Source organism: Chelonia mydas, chromosome 3 (assembly GCF_015237465.2).
Source record: "Chelonia mydas isolate rCheMyd1 chromosome 3, rCheMyd1.pri.v2, whole genome shotgun sequence".
In the NCBI taxonomy this organism is placed as follows: Eukaryota; Metazoa; Chordata; order Testudines; family Cheloniidae; genus Chelonia; species Chelonia mydas.
Genome location: NC_057851.1, coordinates 91,371,239 through 91,393,884, shown reverse-complemented (window position 1 = coordinate 91,393,884; position 22,646 = coordinate 91,371,239). Strand labels below are relative to the sequence as shown.

General features: G+C 39.9%; 1 protein-coding gene across 1 annotated transcript in view; it reads left to right on the top strand.

The window, feature by feature from the left end:
* LOC119565715 (triadin-like) overlaps nucleotides 1-22,646 on the top strand; it is a 147,066-nt gene that overhangs the window by 2,208 nt on the left and 122,212 nt on the right. Inside the window, exons 4-6 of the mRNA XM_043543140.1 lie at nucleotides 460-519; nucleotides 18,452-18,496; nucleotides 21,824-21,859. Coding sequence (XP_043399075.1) covers nucleotides 460-519; nucleotides 18,452-18,496; nucleotides 21,824-21,859 — 141 coding nt within the window. The remainder of the gene's footprint in view (nucleotides 1-459; nucleotides 520-18,451; nucleotides 18,497-21,823; nucleotides 21,860-22,646) is intronic.

Sequence of the window (22,646 nt, the reverse complement as noted above, 5' to 3'; positions counted from 1 at the left end):
TGAAGCTGTCCATGGCAATTGTAATGGTTGTCCCTGATATAACAGGACATGGCTATATTGCCATATGTGAAAATGGTGGGACATATAGCTTTGGACTCTGCATGCCAGTTTCAATGACATCAGTACCATGTCGTTTTGATAGTAATGAATAAGATTTGCAGCTACCACTGGTAACTTAAATTAAAAGGTACCACATTCCTGCACTGATGAGTCTTGCCTGGCCTTTCATGAATTATTAAGTATCCAGATTATCCAAAATTGATGCTGACTGATTAATTTTCATTTTTTATCTGATTGCTTTGTGACTAGGTGTGGGCAATGGCTAGAATCATCTGATCTAAATTCAAAAATAAGTCACATTTTTTCAGCATGTGCCCACCAGGGCTTGGCTGACTGCATATTTGAATGTGTGATTCATAGTTCTATCATATCAAATGACTTTCTTTAATTAAATTTTAGAAAAAGAAGAAGAAGAAAAGAAATCCCCTGAGACGACTGTCCCTGAAATAAAAAAAGCAGGTAAGAAATTGAAATATGTCGGGTTTTTCAATAGACGTTTGATTATTTAATATATGTATTTTCAGTGTTTAAACATTTAAAGTAGGTTAATATTTAAATTCCCATTACTTAAGTCTGCAGGGTTCTCCCTTATTCTGTGGATTTGGGATTTGGACAGAAATAAGTCATCATCTCCTCACTAGTGACACCAAATTAAACTGTGGCATAAGTAACCCCACTCAATGTATTCCATGTTTGGGATAGCTGGTGGATGCTTGATTTTTTTAAAAAAAGTAGTATATGTAAAGTGGGGTTCAGCTCTGGCCATAATTTTTTCAGGGATAGTTATTTCACATTCAAATAATTTTAGGTGCAAATGGTAACAAGTAGCAGGGGAAATAGGTAGTTAGTTGTCTAAGGCTTTCTCTATGTTGGGAGAAATGAGTTGTGTTAGAAATAATATTAACAAACATGCTTTAACACAGAATCATAGAATCATAGAATATCAGGGCTAGAAGGGACCTCAGGAGGTCATCTAGTCCAACCCCCTGCTCAAAGCAGGACCAATCCCCAATTATATCATCCCAGCCAGGGCTTTGTCAAGCCTGACCTTAAAAACTTCTAAGGAAGGAGATTCTACCACCTCCCTAGGTAACGCATTCCAGTGTTTCACCACCCTCCTAGTGAAAAAGTTTTTCCTAATATCCAACCTAAACCTCCCCCACTGCAACTTGAGACCATTACTCCTTGTCCTGTCATCTTCTACCACTGAGAATAGTCTAGAACCATCCTCTTTGGAACCACCTCTCAGGTAGTTGAAAGCAGCTATCAAATCCCCCCTCATTCTTCTCTTCTGCAAACTAAACAATCCCGGTTCCCTCATCCTCTCCTCATAAGTCATGTGTTCCAGACCCCTAATCATTTTTGTTGCCCTTCGCTGGACTCTTTCCAATTTTTCCACATCCTTCTTGTAGTGTGGGGCCCAAAACTGGACACAGTACTCCAGATGAGGCCTCACCAATGTCGAATAGAGGGGAACGATCACGTCCCTCGATCTGCTGGCTATGCCCCTACTTATACATCCCAAAATGCCATTGGCCTTCTTGGCAACAAGGGCACACTGTTGACTCATATCCAGCTTCTCGTCCACTGTCACCCCTAGGTCCTTTTCCGCAGAACTGCTGCCTAGCCATTCGGTCCCTAGTCTGTAGCGGTGCATTGGATTCTTCCGTCCTAAGTGCAGGACCCTGCACTTATCCTTGTTGAACCTCATCAGATTTCTTTTGGCCCAATCCTCCAATTTGTCTAGATCCCTCTGTATCCTATCCCTACCTGCCACCGTATCTACCACTCCTCCTAGTTTAGTATCATCCGCAAATTTGCTGAGAGTGCAATCCACACCATCCTCCAGATCATTTATGAAGATATTGAACAAAACCGGCCCCAGGACCGACCCTTGGGGCACTCCACTTGATACCGGCTGCCAGCTAGACATGGAGCCATTGATCACTACCCGTTGAGCCCGACAATCTAGCCAACTTTCTATCCACCTTATAGTGTATTCATCCAGCCCATACTTCTTTAACTTGCTGACAAGAATACTGTGTCAGCACTACTGAGTGTAGACAAAAGCAGGGCTGTTTTTTTAAAGTGATAACGAGGAACAAATGTTAATGTCCTGTCTACACTAGAATTTGCAATCATTGTAGTAATGATTTAGTGTTGACACATATTCAAGCATGTTTAAAATTCAAATGAAGCTTCTTCCCATGTCATTTTAATATCTTTCATTTCTGCTTTTATTGTGCATTTCCAAGTTTTCCTTGGTCTATCGCATCCCCTCTCGCCCTGGGAATTTCTGTCCAGTGCCTGTCTTATGTTGTTTGATTCTTTCCTTCATGTGTGTTCTCGCCATCTTTATTTTTGTTCCATAATTTTCTGTCCTATCGATTTCTGTTTCTTCCTCCTCCAAAGCTCTTCATTTGTCTTTTTTTTTTTTTTTTTTTTGGCCATTTAATATTGAGGATTTGTCTAAGGCAGCTGTTTAGAGAAACTTGAAGTTTAGATAATAAGGTCTTGATAAGTCTCCAGATTTCAGCACCATTCAGTAAGATAGACTTTACAATGGTGTTAAATAGTCAAAGCTTAGTTAGGAGGGAAAAGACTCTGTTTCCCTAGATTGGCTTTGGGGTTGCAGAGGCATGTCTGGTTTTTGCTATTCCATCTGTTCCATCGTTTTTGCTCATGGTGCTGTCAAGAATTGCGAAGTGTTGGACCTCTTCTATGTCAACCTCATAAAGTGTTATTGGTATTTCTTGTTGGATGTTGATTCTCATGATTTTCGTTTTCTCTGTGTTGATTTTCAGCCCGACTAATTGTGCATAGGTTGGAGATAATTTGTGTTAGCTTGCTTTTCTCCATGAGTATGGGTCAGCAGGTTGATGATCTGTTACTGTCTCTGCTCCATTCCTGTTACGTACAAACTCTAAAGTTCTTATCCATTTGCGCAGAACTGCCGCTGTACCTGCCCAGTCTCCTGGGAGCCTATGAGCACAGCTGAGCCACAGCAGGGCTGCCTGATTGACTACTTCGCCTCTTTGGCTGAGAAAGTCAGCAACCCTGCTTTTAAGCCTAACAGCAACAACTGATCTGTGGCTGCTCTATACATACCCCCACAGCTGCAATCTCTCCTTGCCTCACCTGCTCTTAGCCTTACTCCAGCCCTGATCCTGGCTTGTTCCCAACCTTGCTACTGTCCTTCCAGTCTGCTCCAGCCTTGCTTGGTCCCCGGATCCTGACTCTGGCTCTGTTCCTGGCTTGTTACTCCAGCTCTGACCAGGACTGTGCTAGGCCTGACCATTTCTGCTCTGACTGCTAAGCCTGACCACCCACATCCCAGTTCATGACATTGGCATTCAGTATCCCGGAATATAGTAGGATGTGTCCAGGTGACAGTTATTTGTCATGATGTTACCCATCTCACTTCACTTAGGCCTAGTATATCTAGTTTATATTTGTCCATTTCTTTTGTTACTTGGGCTGTTTTACCAGACTTATATAGCGTCTACATGTTCCAGATACCGATTTTAGTTATGGATTTAGGATGGAGAAGATTCGTCAGAGGAGTAGCTTCCTTTCAGGTTTGGCCACTTTGTATCATCTTCTCTCTTCTAGGTCTAGATGAGTTAAGTTGAATTAGGTTCGGTTTGTTGAGCTGAGCAGTGGTGTAGGTTTCCATAACAGCCTTGTTTTTTTATGGGAGCAGTTGTTAGCCCACTCCCAACCAGGCCCTACCAGGAGGATTGGTGGACTGCCTTTGGTCTGGTTTCTAGTCTTCAACCTGGCATAGGTGACCTTACCAGTTATATTCCCACTAGCATAGTTCTCAGGGTCATGGGACCATGCAAGCTGTCCCACCATATCAAGGCATAGTCCTTGGGGAAGGAAACTACATTACGTGCCATGTAATTCAGAAATGAAACATCTGGTTTTGATGCTATCTCCTTTTGAACCCCTAAAAGCAGGAAATCATAATGGAGGAGACAAACTACAGTTTACAGTGTTGCCAACTCTCATTATTTTTATCACACGTCATGCATTATTTGGTGTTTTTCTTAAAGCCCTATCTGCTGGAGTCATGTGATTAGGGGAGTATCTCAGCTTTTTATTACAAAAAAAACGTACTTTTCTACTCTCATGATTAGGGAGAAAGGCTTGAAAACAGGAACCCTAAAGGCTCAAACACCAGAAGGCAAATAAAAAGAACTCACAATTTATTGTTTTAACATTATTGTAATTTCCAAGCTAATCTCATGAGTTTTGGGGGTCTAATTTATGATTTTTGAACACTTGGGGCAACTAACTCTAGCAGTATTGTTCTAGTGTACACATAAGGATCTTTAATGCTTTGCAGTTTGTGGATGTAAGCTAACAGTTAATGGGCATTTAGATGCAATGGTGATGATCACAGTATAGGAATAGAATGGAACAGAGCCTAACACCACACTGAAAGGGTTAAAACCAGCATCACAGGAAGCATTATCAGAGCCAGGCCTACAACTCAGGTATTCCTGGCACGATCTATGCTTTCTAATTATTCAGATCTCATGTTAAATTACATCATAAACTGAGAGGATATATATTCCATAAAGTTTACTGAAGTATAAAGTTAAATTGCGTCTTTAAATGTATAAATATAGATTTAAAAATAAAATATCATAACTTAAGATGGTGATTCAAAATAGCCTTATAACTTTATCCAGACTCTAAACTTGCTTTTCATATAGAGTTTTAAAAGATTACATTTTATGGTCAAACTGCAGTATAAAGTTATTAACATGTTCATCTTCAGAAGCCATTACTAAACCTTGTGAGTCATCTTAACGATGCTGGAGAGAGAGAAATTAAACAGAGCAAGACAGTCCCACATTTCTGTCCCTTTTTTTTCGCTCCCTAGTTTGATGCATTTTTGAAGACTTTACTAGCCTTTGTGTTAGAAGATGGTAATCCATAATATATTCTAGTTACACATGTCACTGTTATTCATCATTGGACTTGCTCTTTGAATTCATGTTCTCTTTTTTAGCATTGAGTGGCAGCATATATTGTTATCCCTAGAAGGTTTTAAACCTGCAATAATTGCCACATTTGATTAAAATGAGCAATCTCAGTGTGTGGTTGTATTTACATGCTTTGGGCAGAAACAGCAAAGTTTGCAGAGTGGTGAACTTTGGAAGGCTTGAACTTTCAGTCTGAATAAGCAACCAAAAGCAGGATTATTTAATTATTTTTACCTTTTCTAATTAAAAGGACAGGCAGTGTCTATTGCATTAAATATAAGCTCCTTGCCCAGGCCTTCAAAGCCCTGCTTTACCTCTCTTACTGCCTACTTCTCTGATTTTGTCTCTCTCTGTTTCCCATCAACTCTTTCATTTCCCTTTGTGTCCTCCATGCTTGTTTCTGCACTGTCTGCTCTACATGGCCCCTTTATACCTGGAACTTACTTCCTGAAACCCTATCCCCCAAGCTGGGCTTCATCCTGTCATTCAAATCCCTCCATAAAACTCACAGCTTCCACAAGGCCTGTTAACACGGTCTCTTCTTATAGTGAAATGATGGTCTGCATGTGTGGTTGACTGAGAGGCAGAGAGAGCCTCATAATAATGCTTTGAGGGCAACTCTGCCCCTCCCTCTCACCTTTTCCCCATCTAAAGGGAAAACATTTTACACCTCACAGCATATCCTTTATATTTTCTGATTAATGTTTTAGATTAATGCAAATTAGCAAATGAAAGGGGTTGTGGGTTTTTTGGTCCGTGTTGCAATTTTACCCCTTGCATTACATGAATGTACTTTTGCACAGCTCTGTACTAACTGCCAGTGGTGTTGGAGCAGTTTTTTAGCAGGGGTGCTGAAAGGCCAGTGAACAAAACCTTAAACCCTGCTGCATCCCCAGCACCCCTAATTACAGCACCCCTGCTAACTGTCTCTTTAGGTGTATTTGTTTGCAGGCAAATTCTCTCTCTTTCTGAACCCCCTCTTGTCATCTCTCTCTCTCTCTCTCTGCTGCTGCAGAGTAGACTAATATTGAATGTGCTCAGTACAAAATGAACTGGAGGATTCTTAATTAGCTTTTAAAAGTGTATTGTAGATAGAACACTAATCCTCTGACCTTCAGTTAGTACAAAAACATTGTGCTAATTGTTCTGAAAAACAGATAATTCTGTTGTTATAAACTCAGAGGTCTCTCTTAAACAAACATAATTGGCAGAAATAAGGGTCTGGCAAAATCCTGTTTAAAAACCCCTACTCCACGAGGCTGGACAAATATAGAGCCATATCTGCACACATTCATGAAGGAGTCTTGCTGAGAAGCAGTCTGGATGGGGTAACAAGAGCAATGGCCAAGATTTTCAAAAGTGAGCGGTGATTTTGAGTGCCTCCGTTTTGGGGTATCCAACTTGAAACGTGATTGAAAAAGGGGCCTGCTTGTTTATTTTTATCCTTTGGAAGGTAGGTGTTCAGTACTTTCTGAAAATCCATCCTTTTGGAAGAAAGCCTATTACACAGAACGTACAAATGGCGTTTAGCGAAAACAGCTACTGCTTACAAATATAGGGACTGATCTGCTCAGGAAGAGGCTTAGAACCTCTCAGGATCTGGTCTGTGCAGACAAATCCTTTGTGCATGGCATACACAGGTACCCACCAAAAAGCAACAACAACCCAGGATGGAACAAGGGAGGTCCTCAGTGCAACAAGCTGCTTATCATAGATCAGTGTGTGTGATGTGCCTGTTTGTACTTGGACATCCCTGACACGGCAGCGGTCCCTCTAAACTCCTGTACTGGACAGGGATAATCTGGTGTGCTGCCTGCTCTCAGAATACCAATGTCTTCTAGTCCTGCCTTTGTTGCATTCAAGTGAACCTGTTTGGGGACATTTAAACGGTGAGGCTGCATTTGCCCTCAAATGTAAACATTAAAATTATTACCTTGACACTGTCATGTATCTGAAATATTCACCTATGCGGGTTCAGTGAGGCACTCTACCAGGGCCTGGAGGTGACATGCCTGATAGTCCGTGGGAGGAATGGCTGTGTCCTCTGTGTTTGGAGGAGGGATGTTATTATAGCCATGCAGGGAGCAGAACTGAGGTACTCAGGGATGATGGGACAGGGCCTCTCTGCTGCCTTTTTTGCATGGTCTGATGGCAGGCGTATTGTCCTTCACTCTGTGCTGTTTAATGCCAGTCTTTGCAACTTGCAAAAGGGCACAGATCCATGGGAAATGAGGAGAAAAGGCCATTCTATTCTCCCACAGTTTGGCCTTTGCTACTCTGCTTTATAGAGGCAGACAAAGAAATCTCTATGACCAGTTTTTAAATTCCTGATCTGCACAAAAACCCTTCATTTGTATGGCTTCCCTGCCCACATTTACCTGGTGCATTCCTCATGTTACATAGTTGTTTTCTACTGATAAGAGAAATAGTGGTGACATCTGGTGGCCAATTATCTATTCTTTTCTTTTGTCTGCCTGCTTTTTCTCCTCCTGAACATTACCATATGTAAGTGTTCTTTCTTAAAGGAATGAATTTGAGATCTGTAGCTATTATTTATATCTGTTCCCCTCCCAGCCAACCATGCTGCAATGGTCACTCCTGGAAGGTGGTAAACTCTGGAACAATGTTAAAATGCCAGCCAAACATGAAACCCTTCTCAGAAGTATCACCTTCCTGGGCAGTACTTCCAGTATAGCCAGCAAACAACAGCAAACTAACCATGGTTGAATGGCATAATATTGTACTTGATAGAAACACTCTTGGCACCACCGATGGAGCCAAGACACAGCACACTACTACAAGAGGCTTGAATGGGGGGCAGGGGCTTTTGGTCCCAGATCAACTGAAAAGAAAATAAGCAGAGAAAAGCTTATGCACAGTTGAAAGGAGAGATGCTACTAAACGCCAACGTCATACTGTCCTACCAGAAAATAACACCTCATACCATTCACTGGTCCATGGATGCTTAACAGGCCTGTATATTGATAGTACTGAGGCCAGAGTTAGGCTGTTTTTTTGTTATAGTGCGACTGTGAAGAATATGGGGTGTACATGTGTTACTGTACATTTTGGAGCTGCATGGGACTTATCTGTAGAGCAGCAAATTCTATCTGTGAAATTGATGAAATATGATTGTGGAGGTTAAGGTAAGGATAGCTTAATTAGGCATTTCCTCAAATTGGCCTTTACAGGGTTTTTACAAGTGTGGATTCTTCCCCAAGAGGTGGCTGGTAGCTGTATATGGAGGAAACTAATAATGCTGGAGGAGTGGGGCTGACTGGGGATAGCTTAGGAGAGAGAGAAATGGGGGAAACAAATATATAAATAAAATAACAGAAAGATAACCGGCAGTGAGTTGCCTAGGGTTGCCTTACTCAGAGATGTATATGTGAAGGGCAAAAGTTAAGGGAGGACAGAAGATTATGAATTGATAGGGAATTTTTAAAATTATAATTTTAAAGCCAAAAAAATATGTGAGTCAGAAACCTGGAGTTGTACACATTGTAAGAGTATGCACTTGCAGTTGCTTATTGCTTTTACCCTGGTACTCCCTCAACAGCTTCCCTCTGATTGATTGTTTGTTACACTCACTTGTGTCTTGTCTCTATACCCTATGCATATTGGAGCAGAGCCAGGATGTCCTGTGTGTTTGTACAGCCCTCAGCAAAAAAGGGCTCTGCTTCTGCTTGTGGTATTATATCATCATCATCATCATCATCATTATTATTTTATTATCCATGGAGCAAAACCCACAATTCTCATTTTGAACATCTGGGTTCCCTGTCTGGTTTACTGGAGCTCTAGGCTTCGTCTCCTGTGTTGCAGACTGATTCATTCCTAGCTAATAACTTGCTCCTGGCATTATTAGCATCTCAGACCCATCCTTACTTCTTTTTCTATCCTCCCCTGGGTTCTGTTTATGACTCACCTGCTGTTTCCTGGCATTCTCCACTAATAGCTGCTTTTCCCTTCAGACACAAGCTATGCAGGCTACCGTGAAGACGGGGCTATGGTTATTAACCCATAGAAAGTCTGAGTTAAGATTTACATTGTTGCCAGCTGGTGATGTTATGTGCTGGTTTTCCTCTATCTTTCAACGTTGTTTAAAATTTCCTGTTTGTGGGGCTTTGTATAATAAAATCATAGAAAGTGGAGATGGAGATGACCTATTAGGTCACCGAATTCATCCTTCTCACAATGCAAAATGATTCCATACCGTATCTCTACAAGTTCTTTATCTAGCTTAGTTTTAAATGTCTGAACCGCTTTAGAAGATTATTCTCAGTCTTAATAGATTTCAAAGTTAAGAAATGTTTTATTAAATTCCACCTAAATTTTCCTTTGCTTAATTTTCCCTGTTACTCATAGTTATAGCCCCATGTGACATCCTAATTTACCCCCTAAAGCCTTAGATCCCAACTCCCTATTGCCTTGCTCCTTGTATTGCCATTTACACTTACTTGTGCAAAGTAGATATAAAACTGGTGTAGGTGAATGGAGAATTTGATTTGGTAGTATTTCATACTCACTTCGCACAGGTGTCTATATGACAATGTACAGCAGAAGGCAATGGAGAATCAGGCTCTTGGTGCTAGGTGTCTTGGACTGTAATAAATAATGGATTTATGGGATATAAGAATATTTCCTTTTGGTTTTACTTTGCACATACCTTTGTAAACTAAATACTGGAGGCCCCTATGTAGGTACTTGCCCCCTATACTCTAAGAAAATGAAAAACAAGCCTACTTCCTTATTGATGCTTCTCAGCTCAGCAAGAGACAAACATAGTCAAATTTGGTCTTATGGTAAAAATGAGGTTACACGTATCTGAGCAGACGCAAACAGCATTTGGCACTGGTGTAACTATTGCATCTCGAATACAGAGTCCAATTCTGGTGTCCACAACGCAAAAAGGATGTTGATAAATTGGAGAGGATCAGAGACAAGAACGATTAAAGGGTTAGACAATATGCATTATAGTGATAGACTCAAGGAGCTCAATCTATTTAGCTTAACAAAGAGAAGATTGAATGACTTGATTTCAGTCCATAAGTACATATGTGGGGAAAAATATTTGATAATTGGCTCTTCAATCTAACAAAGAAAGGTATAACATGATCCAGTTGATGGATGTTAAAGCTAGACAAATTCAGACCAGAAATAAGGTGTAAATTTTTAACACTGATCGTAAGTAGCCAATGGAGCAATTTACCAAAGATTGTGGTAGATTCCCCATCACTGGTAATTTGTATATCAAGATTCAATGTTTTTCCTACAAAATTTGCTTTAGGAATTATTTTGGGGAAGTTCTATGGCCTGTGTTACCACAATAATCCCTTCTGGTGTTTCAAAAGTATCTTAGGCCCAAATTTCAAAGGTATTTAGGCATTTACAGATGCAGATTGAGATTTACAAAAGCAACTAAGATGGTTAGACACATAACTCCCATTGATTTCCAATTAGACTTATCTCCAAAGTGCCTACATAACTTTTGACACGAGCACGTAGGCTCCTAAGTCACTGTGACACTGTTGAAAATTTTATCCCTACTCTTCTAATGAATGGGTTCTTAAGGTGGAAATGGTGATATCATTTATGTAAGAAGCTGCTCAATTCGAGGGCCTCTTCCTCTTCCCCTCCATCCCACGGCTTACTTACTCACCTTGCAGTGACAACTGGCTCAGCATATGGCTGCTTCTCCATTGCAGTTGGTATTGTGGAAATAAAACTCCGCTAAGAAAACAAGCCTACTTGTTGAGAGGTGGTTGCTCTCTGGAAGAGTGAGCAGCCTCTCAGTGACTGATTGACTGGCTGGTTTTAGTCAGTTCAGCAGAGGAAGAACTTTTAATCTGCTCTCCTAATGGAGAACCTGTTGTTGAACCTTGCAAGAGCAACTGAACATTTCATCAAGATGACAGTATTGCTCTGTCACCCTTTAAGCATTGATTATTTCAGATATGTATAGTTAATTTCTTTAATCCTTTCTTGTAAATTAATCCCTGAACATGCAGAGGTGGGAGGGATGGGCGAGGACAAACAGGGTGATGCACATACCACTTTTGTTTCTGCAGCTGAATCTCTTGTGGGATGATTTGGATCCCCATCAAGTCAAGTTCAAAACAAAACAAGTGCTTTTGGGCTCAGTGTTCATCATTTCAGACAAGAACAAGGAATGCCAAGGTTTTAAGAATAAATGGAAGATTGAGATGAGCTGGATTTGAAATACCCAGGCACTATTTAATGTGATAGCTGGGGAATCTGCCCAAACAAAGCATATTAGCATATTTTAGAATGACATGACTGTGTCTGATAGTCAGTCTGTTTTGAAGCTACATTATCATTCTTTTAAAACCCCTTTGGGGGAATGGCAAACTGGGAATGAACAACTCTGGAGTTAGTACAAACTGAATGTAGCGACTATGCAGGTAACTATATACTCACTTTGCCTCTTGCCCTTCAAAAGTGTTGAGTGAGTTATCTACACTTTCTTACCAGCTGGTTGGCCTATCTTTAATTAATTATTATAATCTGATTGCTTCTGCACTGTTTGTGTTGGTCTGTGGAATAATGCAATGCTTATTTGTCTAGTCACATTCAGAAATAACAGGATTAGTTGTTATGCCTATGACTCAAGCAATGCGAAGTTAATCTTTTTATGAAGGGAAACAATACTGTTCCCTCAAAATAAGATGCACGTCTGAATCACCAGGCCTGATATTTAAAATAATTACTCTATACTAAACACCAATGAATATCAGCCAAGTTAAAATGGTAAACTAGTCAGTGTTATATATTTTCTGCTGGCATTGTATGGACAAACTGCAGACCTGACCCAATGGAAGTCAGCGGGATATTTCCATTGACTTCGGAGGGCTTTGGATCAGACTCCATATGAAATCCTTTACTTTTTCCATTAAAAAAGCATCTTTCTCATTCCTAAAATTTGTCCTTGACTATGTCATTTTCCCTGAAAGTTCCCATGACAATACAAAGATGATCATTCAGCAGCTCCTGAATACTGTACCATAAATGACACATTGAATGACTTCTGGGTTCTAGATATGTTTTTTTGAATTTCAAATTTGATACATTATACAGTAAAAGCTTTGTTATCCGGCATGTTGGGAGAATGGGGGGTGCTGGTCAGTCAAAAATTCCGGTTAACTAAGAGTTAGTTAACCAATGGAGGGAGGGAGTTTGGGTGCAGGAGTGGGCTCAGGCAGGGGGTTGGGGTGCAAGAGGGGTTTTGGGGTGCCAGATCGTGGTGGCGCTCACCTCGGGTGAAACTGGGTGGCTCCAAGCAAACGGCTCCTAGGCAGAGGCATGGCCAGGTGGCTCTGCATGGTGCCTCTGCCCCCAGGTGCTGTCCCTGCAGCTCCCATTGGCTGCAGTCCTCAGCCAATGAGAGCTGTGGAGCCAGTGCTTGGGGGTGGGGTGGGGTGGGAGCAGCGCATGGAGCCCCCGTGGCCATTCCTCCACCTAGGAGCAGCAGGGACATGTTGCTGCTTGTGAGGAGCCGCCTGGATCCAGCACGCCAAAATGCCAGTTTCTCAAGCTTTCCAGTTGGTAAAGTGCTGGATAACATACTTTTACAGTACTACAAATGGCATCAACAATATTCCATTACACAATACAACAATGAAGAATATATTTGTGTGTGTGTGTGTGTGTGTGTGTATACACATATATACACCTATAGAAACACACACACACACATATGTATATATATGCATGTGTGTGTGTGTTTCTATAGGTGTATATATGTGTTTGTATGTATAGGTGTGTATATATGTATATTAAAAACACTCTTAAGGCAGACTAAAAATCTCCATAGATTTCAGGACCTGCTACAATTGCCATTCTTAACTCAACTACATTTAAATCAATATTAAAAAAAAAACTTCAGGTAAGAATACATAAAAGAAATGGTCATTATTAAAATCCGTGCAATGCCAGAAGTAATTACATTGTGTTTTTATTAAAGGTTTAATATTTTAAAGTGTAATTACTAGCATGAGCACATACAGTACAATCACTTCACGTATCTCTTGGTCTATACCCATTCAGTACCTGTAGTAATTTTTCAAGCCACTGATAGATACACAATATATGAAACATCCATACTCAACATAGCTCTTTTTACCTTCTTCATGCAGGCAAAAAGCTAAGGTGAACCTAGTATTGGTAAATCCCATAGGTCTGAGTTGGTAGGATGCTCTGTTACTTCTTGAGACCTTGCACAAAATGCTGGTAAGAGTCCACTTACATGAGTAGAGTAGGCTCATTTTCTAGGCCCTTGACCTCAGAAAACTGCCTTAAATCTTTTATTAGTCCATAACGAGCACTTCCTCAGTCTAGTCCTGTTTATCATGCATCCAGCTACACTGCAGAATTTCCTGGCTGTCTTTCTCCTAGAGAGGTTCATAGAGGTCACAGTTGCTGTTGGAAACAAATGGGACATCATCTAGACCTCTTAGTTATGATTGTTTAACTTTTTAATAAAATATACCTAACGGGCATTCTTGCTCTGGTTTTTAACACGCAGAGTCAGCTTTGTGGCTTTGTTATACTTAACTCAGAGAGAAATATGGTTAAATGATTAGGATAATAGAATGGGCAGATGTTCTTGAGAGGAAGAGCCCTACACAGTCATGGTTACAAATGCATTGATTTTTATCTTGATTGCAGTAGGTTCTGTGTGAAGTTGCTTCCTCATAGATTTTTGCTGCACTTTTTAGGGTGTAATTAGAGTACTGTAGGTCACCGATAAAGATGAGGGAATGGACATTGCATTATTCAGATTTCCCTTTTCACACACAGTGAGAATGCTGACTATGAACATTCAGAAATACAACTAAAATGTACATCCTAGAAAACTTCAGCTAAAAGTCTTTATATATCTGAACCTACAGCAAACGGAAGTAAGGGAAATGTAATAAGGAGTATTTAAAGGGACATCATGCACAACTTGCAGCACAGAGTAAACAAAACCTAGTCTGATTTTTCATGCTCAAAGAATTTGTCAGTTTCATGAGGCAGTTTGGAATATAATCTTTATTTCAGGCTCCTTTTCTGTAATGGCTTCAGACATTTTTAATTTTGCACCAGACTTTATTCATTCCCCATAAGTTTTTACAGCCAAAGTTTCACGACAAAACTGCTGAACCCATTGCAAATATACAATTTGGAATGTATTTGTGCTCAACCTGTTCAAAAGAAATGTGGATTGCCCCCGTTTTAGGAGAATTCACAAATCCTCCAATGTTTGAAAATATAGGGTCTGTTGTAAATATCTATTGAAGTCAATGGAACCATGACAATTTATAGCATAGATGATCTGGCCTGTGGTGGTTTATTTTAAGGAGTAGTGTTGTTATCTACACCAGTAGCTCCCAAATTTCATTGGTTCACATACCATCACCTTAAAAAATTGTTGCAAAATGAACGGCTAGACCATATAGCTCACGTACCACCAGTAGAACATATAGAACTGTTTAGGAACCCCTGATCACACATCTTACAAAATACCTTTTCTTCCTTCCCCCAATTGACTGTAGCCTGTGTAAATAGATGTAGTTCTGATGCCTGTACGATTATAATCTCATAATGAAACTCTTAATCTATTGTTAACATCCCTAATGGCCACAGATGGCTGTGGACCATGCTGTTAGTGGGAGAAGCTGATTTCATTTTAATAATTCCTAAGTGGAAAAGAATTAAGCATTAAAGAAAATGAAAACATGAGTCACTGGTATATTTTCAACTGAACATTCCCAAAGTTCACCTATACATGTAGGTGAATCACCTGCCTGCTCGTTTCTCTCTCTTACTTGGTTTACACCTGACTCCTATGGTGGAACTTTTTTGAATTCTCATGGGGTCATCTGCTTTCTTTGAAGTAGCATTTACTGTAGATGGGATGCATTCATAAACATTTCACTCTGCTTCTGTCTGAAGTGTTCTACAGGCTTGAGGCTATTACCCTCCTCTGGCATGGTGCTGATCAGGACAGACAGGCTTCATGCTTGTTCACTAAAATGTAGAGCTCATTTACAAGTGGTAACTGAAAATATGATGCAAGATGGCTTAGAATTTCAGCCACTCAAATCCTCTGATTCATTGAAGTCTTTATTTATTGTATTTAAAACTCCTGTTGAATGCTGTTCAGCTGATAATTATTGTAGTAGCTAAAGAAAGAAAAAACTATACCGTTATCTAGCCCATCCCCATTAGGTTATCAAGTCCATTCACCTTTGTTCCCAGTGGATTGACCCCATGGTGGGCACTGATATAGACCTGAAATTCAGGCCCCAAGAGAATATGTTGCCATTCTTAATCAACTAGAGCTACTTGCAAGCAATTGTTTTGAGTCAGGGAATTATTATTGTTGGTGATGTATTGAGACATCTCAGACAACACACACAGACAGATATGCTCCCTGCCCAACAACTTGCAATTGAAATGTTTAGATCAGTGATGTGCTGTCAAAAAGTTATCAAGGCCCCAATCAAAAAAATTCCACCTTCGTCAGTGATGCATGTGATATTCCCTGGTTAACGTACTACCACACAATCCTAAACCACCCCCCGTGCATTAATTCTATTCTCTGTGTTTCCCAGAAATCCTATCAGCTCCATACATCCCCTCGCTAGCAAGTCTTTCCCCTGCCACTCAGTCTAATACTTCCTGACCAGTCATGGTTTCAGCTCATTGAAGCCCCTCTAGAGCCCTCCTCTATCAGTTTCATCACAGCCGTAGCACTTGTCCAAGTAAGTTATCCAGGAGTTCTAGGCTGTGGGGTGGTTGGTCACTTAGATCCCCTTTGGTTTATGCGGTAATCAGGTCTCCCTAAGTGCTGGAGGTTCCCCTCGTTGATTGGCTGGAAGGAGGAAGCAGTGATGGTGGTCTTTGAGAAGGAGTGGATTTTCCTGGATTGGTAGGTGAAGGAGAAGAAGTCCAGACTTACTCCAAATTGAAGCTCTTTAAACTCTGGGCTAGGGCTATGTAGGCAGTCACTGAGAGGGAGAAAGGCAGGTTCCAGTGTCTTTGGGACTTAACTCAGTGAAGCAGCAGCTTGGCCCTTGCCTTCTCCTTGTGTGTTGTTAGAGTGGCTGATGGGGTGGGAGGGGACCACTAGGACTATCTGGAACATTCCTTATGCACACTTAGAGGCACTTGGAAGGAGGCAGTTTCCCTTGCTAGTAGCCACTGAGAATGTGGCAGTAGTGGGCTCCATGAGAAAGATGTGAACAGGCAACTCCGGCCTTAGCAAAACAATATTTTGCTGCTTCCTCCCCAAATCTCTGCTCATGATTAACACATGATTATACAGAGGATAGACTGGGAATGTTTGTTTAATCACAATGAAATATACACTCATTCATAACTGCATATTGCTCAACTGTCTGAGGTGTCTTACTCTTCAACTATAGTAATTCATATTAGCTAGCAAATCTCCCTACTCAACTAATTGTTTTTAAATTCTGGTACATCTGCTAGCATGACAGCAGACTACAAGGAGATTGGTCTCTCAGTGACTTTAATTGTGTTTTTTTGTTCTGATGATGGAAATTCTCACACATCAGATGCCACCTGCTACCTCCTCTATTTCCACTCTTTTGAACCCTTGCTACGGGCAGCAAATGGGACTTTAATTGCCATCCATACAAGACACATTGGCTTAAAAGTCCTGTTGTTGTGTCAGATGTGCAAGACCCAAGTCAAGCAGCCAAATGCTGTTCTCAATTATATTTTGGCCAATAATAGCATGGTCAGTAGTTCCTCTTCTGCTGATCAAGAACCATTCTGAATGTGAAATACTGAAAAAACGTCTAATGACCACTTTCAGTATGCAGCTTTCTGATATCTGACATTTCTGTTCATCTTTTCTCTCACTCTTGCTCTTTACTAAAAAGCTAATTGGAAGCTAAAGTAAGAAGAAATTATAAGATATGCAAACTGCAACTTCCATCCGAGGCAAGGTTTGCAAATCTCCGCGTGGCTTGGACAGAAGGAAGGGTTCTTTTTTGGCTTACCTGATAGAGCTTCTGCACGTTGTATGAGACCTTTGGTTCTGCTGTGTTTCTGTACAAGACCCATACACAGCATAGTACAGCCATAGGACCTGGTTAAGTCCATGCTAGCGTCTGGCCACCAGCTAAGGGAGAGTAAGGTATATGATTAGTGTTCATCTGGGTTTACAATGGGAAGCATCTACTTTGGTATCTTTTTATCTTAAATTTGTGAATCAAGGGTCCTGTTGAAGCATCTAAAGATTATAGTGGGTCCTGCTGGTTTAAGTCCAGCCTAGTTAGCGGACCACAATATATGTCCTATACTTGGCGTCCTTAAACTCTGTCACTGGATTGACGTGATATGTGGTCAGTATATCATCTACCATATAGAGGCAGGATTCAGACAATATGGTTACCCACAGATGCTGAGACTATAGTCCATGTTTGTAACCTCTAGGTTAGATTGTAGTAATGTTTTGTTTTATGGCCTTCCCAAGAAAAGGGTGCATTAGCTTCAGTTTATAAAATGATGCCTCCCAAAATAGAATTGACTCCAGGTGGACTTGACATGTCAGTGCAGCATTAGCATTAGAACCAGAGTATATTAAATTTCCACTGAGCTGAGTTGAAAGCTGCTTTGCTTTGGGGATCTTTTTACTCCTTGATATACATGCCTAGCTCCCACTGAAATTAACAGGAGATTTATAGATACAAACTACATAGAGCATCCTCCTAAGAGAAGATAGTCAACAATTTGAAAACTATGTATTTACCTGAATTGCTGCCTGTGTATAAATTTAGATTGTTCAGCATATCTGAAGTTGACCTATAAGCTATTCTAAAATATACATTATGCTAAAAATCTATGGAGAAGCTGTGTAAAGTTATCACGAACCCTGAAAGTAGAATCATTCCAGACCAAGGTTTGAAATATTTAGTCAATTAACTTAAACTCAAACTTGCCATGCTCTGAAAGAGAATATTGGGACATTCTTGTATAATGGTTTATTATAAACCTCCTAGGGATACAGTTGCATGAAAGGCATTATATAAGCTTAAGATTTTTTTATCACCCTGTGTGTAGTTTAGCTGTTATTTGCAGCTACTGTGTACTTCTAGTTTACTTCAAAAGAATGTTGATCAAGGCCTGAGGAAAAGCTCGAGCTACCTGTACTAGAAAGGGGTAAAAGATTAAAGCACTGCTTAGCTGTTTCACCGAGATACACCTATGCTAGCTTCCAGATGCTTATTTCGAGTCTGAATTCAAAATTGATCCTTTTAGCCAGTACAGATAAGAATAAAGCCAGATCATGTTTGTTAAAATATTTGGGTTTTTTAAAAAATAAAAATGTGTTTAACTGTACTTTAATTCTTTTCAAGAGCCAGCAAAAGAAAAGCCTTCATTTTCACCTTTAAAGAAAGAAGGTAAGTTGTCTCCTTACTCTACAATATGCTGGCATATTGATAACCCATACTGCAATATGTCTGCCTTTAAATATTCACTAATAACTACTGTAAACTTACAGTGGAGATGTTTCACAAGCCTCCAAAACTGACAAGTGATTCTGTTAGCTGTGGTTTATTGATTGTAAAAGTTTTAAGGGGTCTTTATAGGAAAGGCTATGGCCAAGATTGTTAGAAGTAACTTGGGATTTTGGGTGCTTTAGTGTTCGGCAGGTTCCAGTGTCAGAACAGAAGGGGCCGGATTACCAAAGGTGTCCTCAGCACTTTCTGATAAAAGGCCCTTTTAAGGTATCTCAAGTTGGGCACCAAAAAAAAAAAAGAAAAAGCACCAATCACTTTTGAAAATCTTGCTCTATATTTTAACTGCTGCACAAAATTCTAAAAGATTTCCACTTTTTTTCTTAATGTACAGTATCAGTGGACCATCTTTTTGAAAATAATCATTTTAAAAAGAAACAAAAACTATTTTCATTATTGCTGGAGATCAATAAGTCTCTACAGCTAACATCAAAGACAGTTTGCTTATTGCTAAATCTATCTGCTGGCCAAGGAATATCCAATAGGCATTTGGAACAGTATTCCCACTCTGTGCCAGCCTGATGGCCATGGTTCCTGATGCTATTATATAGCTTCCAGGAAGCATACTCAACCATCTTCTGATGAAAGGAATGCACATTCATAAGGAAAGATTTAAAGGGACCAAATGTGAAAGTTCTCCAGACAGCTCTTCCTGGGCTGATAGGCAAAGAGATCCAATAAAGGAGAGGAATATAGACGAATACCTATACATCACCTAATACTGATAGGGAGAAGTATAAGCTAATTTTTTTTCTATGAACACCTGAAAGACAGAATCAGTCAGCCAGGGAAGATCAGTAAAAAAAGCCAGTAAAAAAAGCCCAGGAAAAAATGGCAATTATGGTTGTGAGGGCCAGAAATAATGAAAGGCTATTTTCCCCCTGCAACAAAATACTGTCATGATCAAGGCTGACAACATCTCTATCAATAGGTTGTTCTGTATCTTTATTTTAGTGTTACATTATTGTCCTGTTTTGATATTATGGGTTGCCTGGATACAGGGATGGAAGGGTTAGGAGGAACTTAAGTCCTGCTCCTGTGTGCTGGAGTCATTACTTGCTGTGTCCCAATAAATGTTTTGATTTCTATAAGCGAGTATTACAATACTCTAAAAGCTAACTCCTGGACACATTAAAGAGAGTGACAAAACTCTCACTTACTTCAATTGCACCAGGATTTGACCTGATTTATTGGTCTCCTTTCCATTCTCCTGTTTTCCATTCTCCTTAAGAGTTTCAGAATCCATTCATCCTGACATTTGCAGTCATATAGGAGAATTATACTTGCTTAAGAAACAGTTGGGACAAGCTTTCCAAAAAATGGATTCCTAAAGTGAGGCCACAAAATGCATATTTAGGCACCTGAATAAGTGTCCTGATTTTCGAAAGTGCTGAGCACTTTCAGAAACTTCTGTGAGAACTATAGGATGTTTAGCACTTTGCAAAATTAGGCCACTTAGTTAGGACTGAGATTTTCAGTGTGGCCTATAGGAGTTAGGTGCCTAGGGTAAAATTTTCAAAAGCAGCTATGTGACTTCGGAGCCAAAATCCTTTTTGAGAATTTTGCCTCCAACTCACGTTAACTTTCAAAATTCCAACCCAAGTGCCTGAATATGGATTTAGGAGTGTAACTTCAAGCTACCTGGTTTGAAAAACTTGGCTTCAGTATTGCTTCCGTATTGCTATATGTTGTTAAAATCAGCCATCATGAATTTTTCTGCTCTGAAACATAAGAACAAATTGTAACAATTTCTGAATGGAAAAACAATTTAGCTATTTGCTTAAATTTTACTATTTCTTACATACTTAAGATAAGTGGAAAAGCACATTGATGCCTTTAACTGTAACTTGCCGCTCTAAAATATATTAAGGAATGTTGACCTAGTAAATAATGCCTTATATGGAAAAAATGAAAGCGAGAGCTTGGGGGCTTTATTTAGATTGTGTCTGTTGTTGTAAATGATGCTTCCAGTTTGTTTATTTTTTTATAACCTATAGCAATGGCAGATTATGATGATAAATGATTCATATCGCTGCAATATACACCTTTTAAAATTTCCATATCTGGCAACGACTAGGCACTTCTTAAAGGCTTCAGTAGACCCCTTAGCTAGATAACATGGCTGTAAGCTGCTTCATGATTAATTTCATCTAAATGTGGTAATTATCATGCTTTGAAGTAACGCCTGCAAAACACGCTTTCCCAGAAAGTTAGTGGAAGCAGAGGATTAACCCAGAAACATTTTGGTTCAGAGCAGCATATCACCCAAATATAAATGTGTTTCTCTTGGAATTTTTCAGACTTTTTATTAGAATGCTTGGCAGTCACTGATGTTAGCTTATCTCATATCAACCTTCTGATGACAAGTGAGACATCAATTTAAACTCAAGCAACTCTGTATTGTTGTTAGTAATGGTCTAGTCCTGTTTTGCAGCTTGAAGTCTACTCTATTTTGATGGCTTTCATGCTGGAATAATATTTCTAGTGTTAGTGTTTAAGGAAGCAATTAATATATAATTTATTTATGTTAACAATCTAAACACTAGCTCTTTCTATTTTCCTACTGTCACTTCAGCAGTTTCTTCATGTTTCATATGTCACAGGTTAATTAAAATAGCAGAGAGGGTATTTAAGTGTTACCAATAAGGTGGTCAATGGGACGTAACTGCCATAGCTGGGTGTCCAAATAAAAATCCTCAAAGCAGGTAGTTCAGTTCATTATAACCAATAGGCCACCTTTCACCAAATACCTCTCTGTCCAGCTCTCTCACACACCATACGGATCAACCCACAAGACATCCCCTTTCCTCACTCATCATGAATAAAATCTTATCTGTGTACAGAGTTGCACCAGTTTAAGTAAAGGTATGACAAGCTTAAGGTTTAGTTAAACGAGTGCAAAAAACTGTGTGGTCAGGCTTATTTTGATTTTGTTTAAGTCAATCAGTAACAGGTTTTACCTACTCTTAAATAGATTCGTGCTCTTAAATTAAACCAAAAATAACTGTGTTCATACCACTTTTTGGACTGGTTTAGTTTAAATTTATATCTGATGTTAAATCGGTGCAACTTTCTTGTGAAAAGGACCCTAAGTAACTCATCCCAATGCACATCCAAACAACTCAACCCCACGGCAGCCACTTCTATTGTAATTGTCTGTCTGTCTGTGTTTGTGTGCATATACTATAATTTAAAAAAAATACTTTACAGGTGAGAAAGAACCTGTCGTGTCCAAAGAACCTAAAAGTAAGACTCTCTTACATGATTTGATATTTTTTTCCATATCAACTGTTTTAAACATGTTGCAGTGTTCCCAAATAATGGTCATTAAAATTGTTGAAGATGCAAAGAAGAAAGTAGCTTCACCATTTATCATTGAAAAATGACATGTTTAGCCTTCAGCTGCTTCCTCCTTTCTAAACCCATTCACACACTGTTTCTAATTCCATGCTCTTCCTTGCCGCTGACGGTTTTGCCTCCCTCATTTTTTTAATCACATGTCTACAGTAGCCGAGGTTTTCACAGGGAAGGAAATGTCAAAAATAATCTCAGTTGTACTGTGTTCTCAGTGGCTGTGAGCTTGGTAGAAGGCTTATGCGCTGACAGGTTTCCAGAGAAATGCCCAAGTACTCTCAAATTGCCAAATAAATGGTGCCTATTCACAACCCCATAGATCATAACCTTGCATTCCTTGTGTACCTAACAGTCCCACGGAAGGAGTTCTGAGTGCGCAATGATCTCAAAATAATGTTTCAAGAAAACAGGATAGTCAACAGGGTAGCCCAGGAACCTTTGTTTCTACAGGCTTGTAACAAGTAGTGCTCCCCCATAGTTAACACACTTATCATACATCATTATAGAGGTCAGACTTCAAGTGATCAGATTCTTTGTGTTTGTAACCCTTCTGCCCATCAGAGTTGGCAGCAACAAGGGCCGGGTTCAATATCTAGGGGATCCATTCCAATAACACAATGCAAACCGGCTCGAGCCCCCACCCAATGACCTGGGACAAATATATACCACCCCCTCTGGG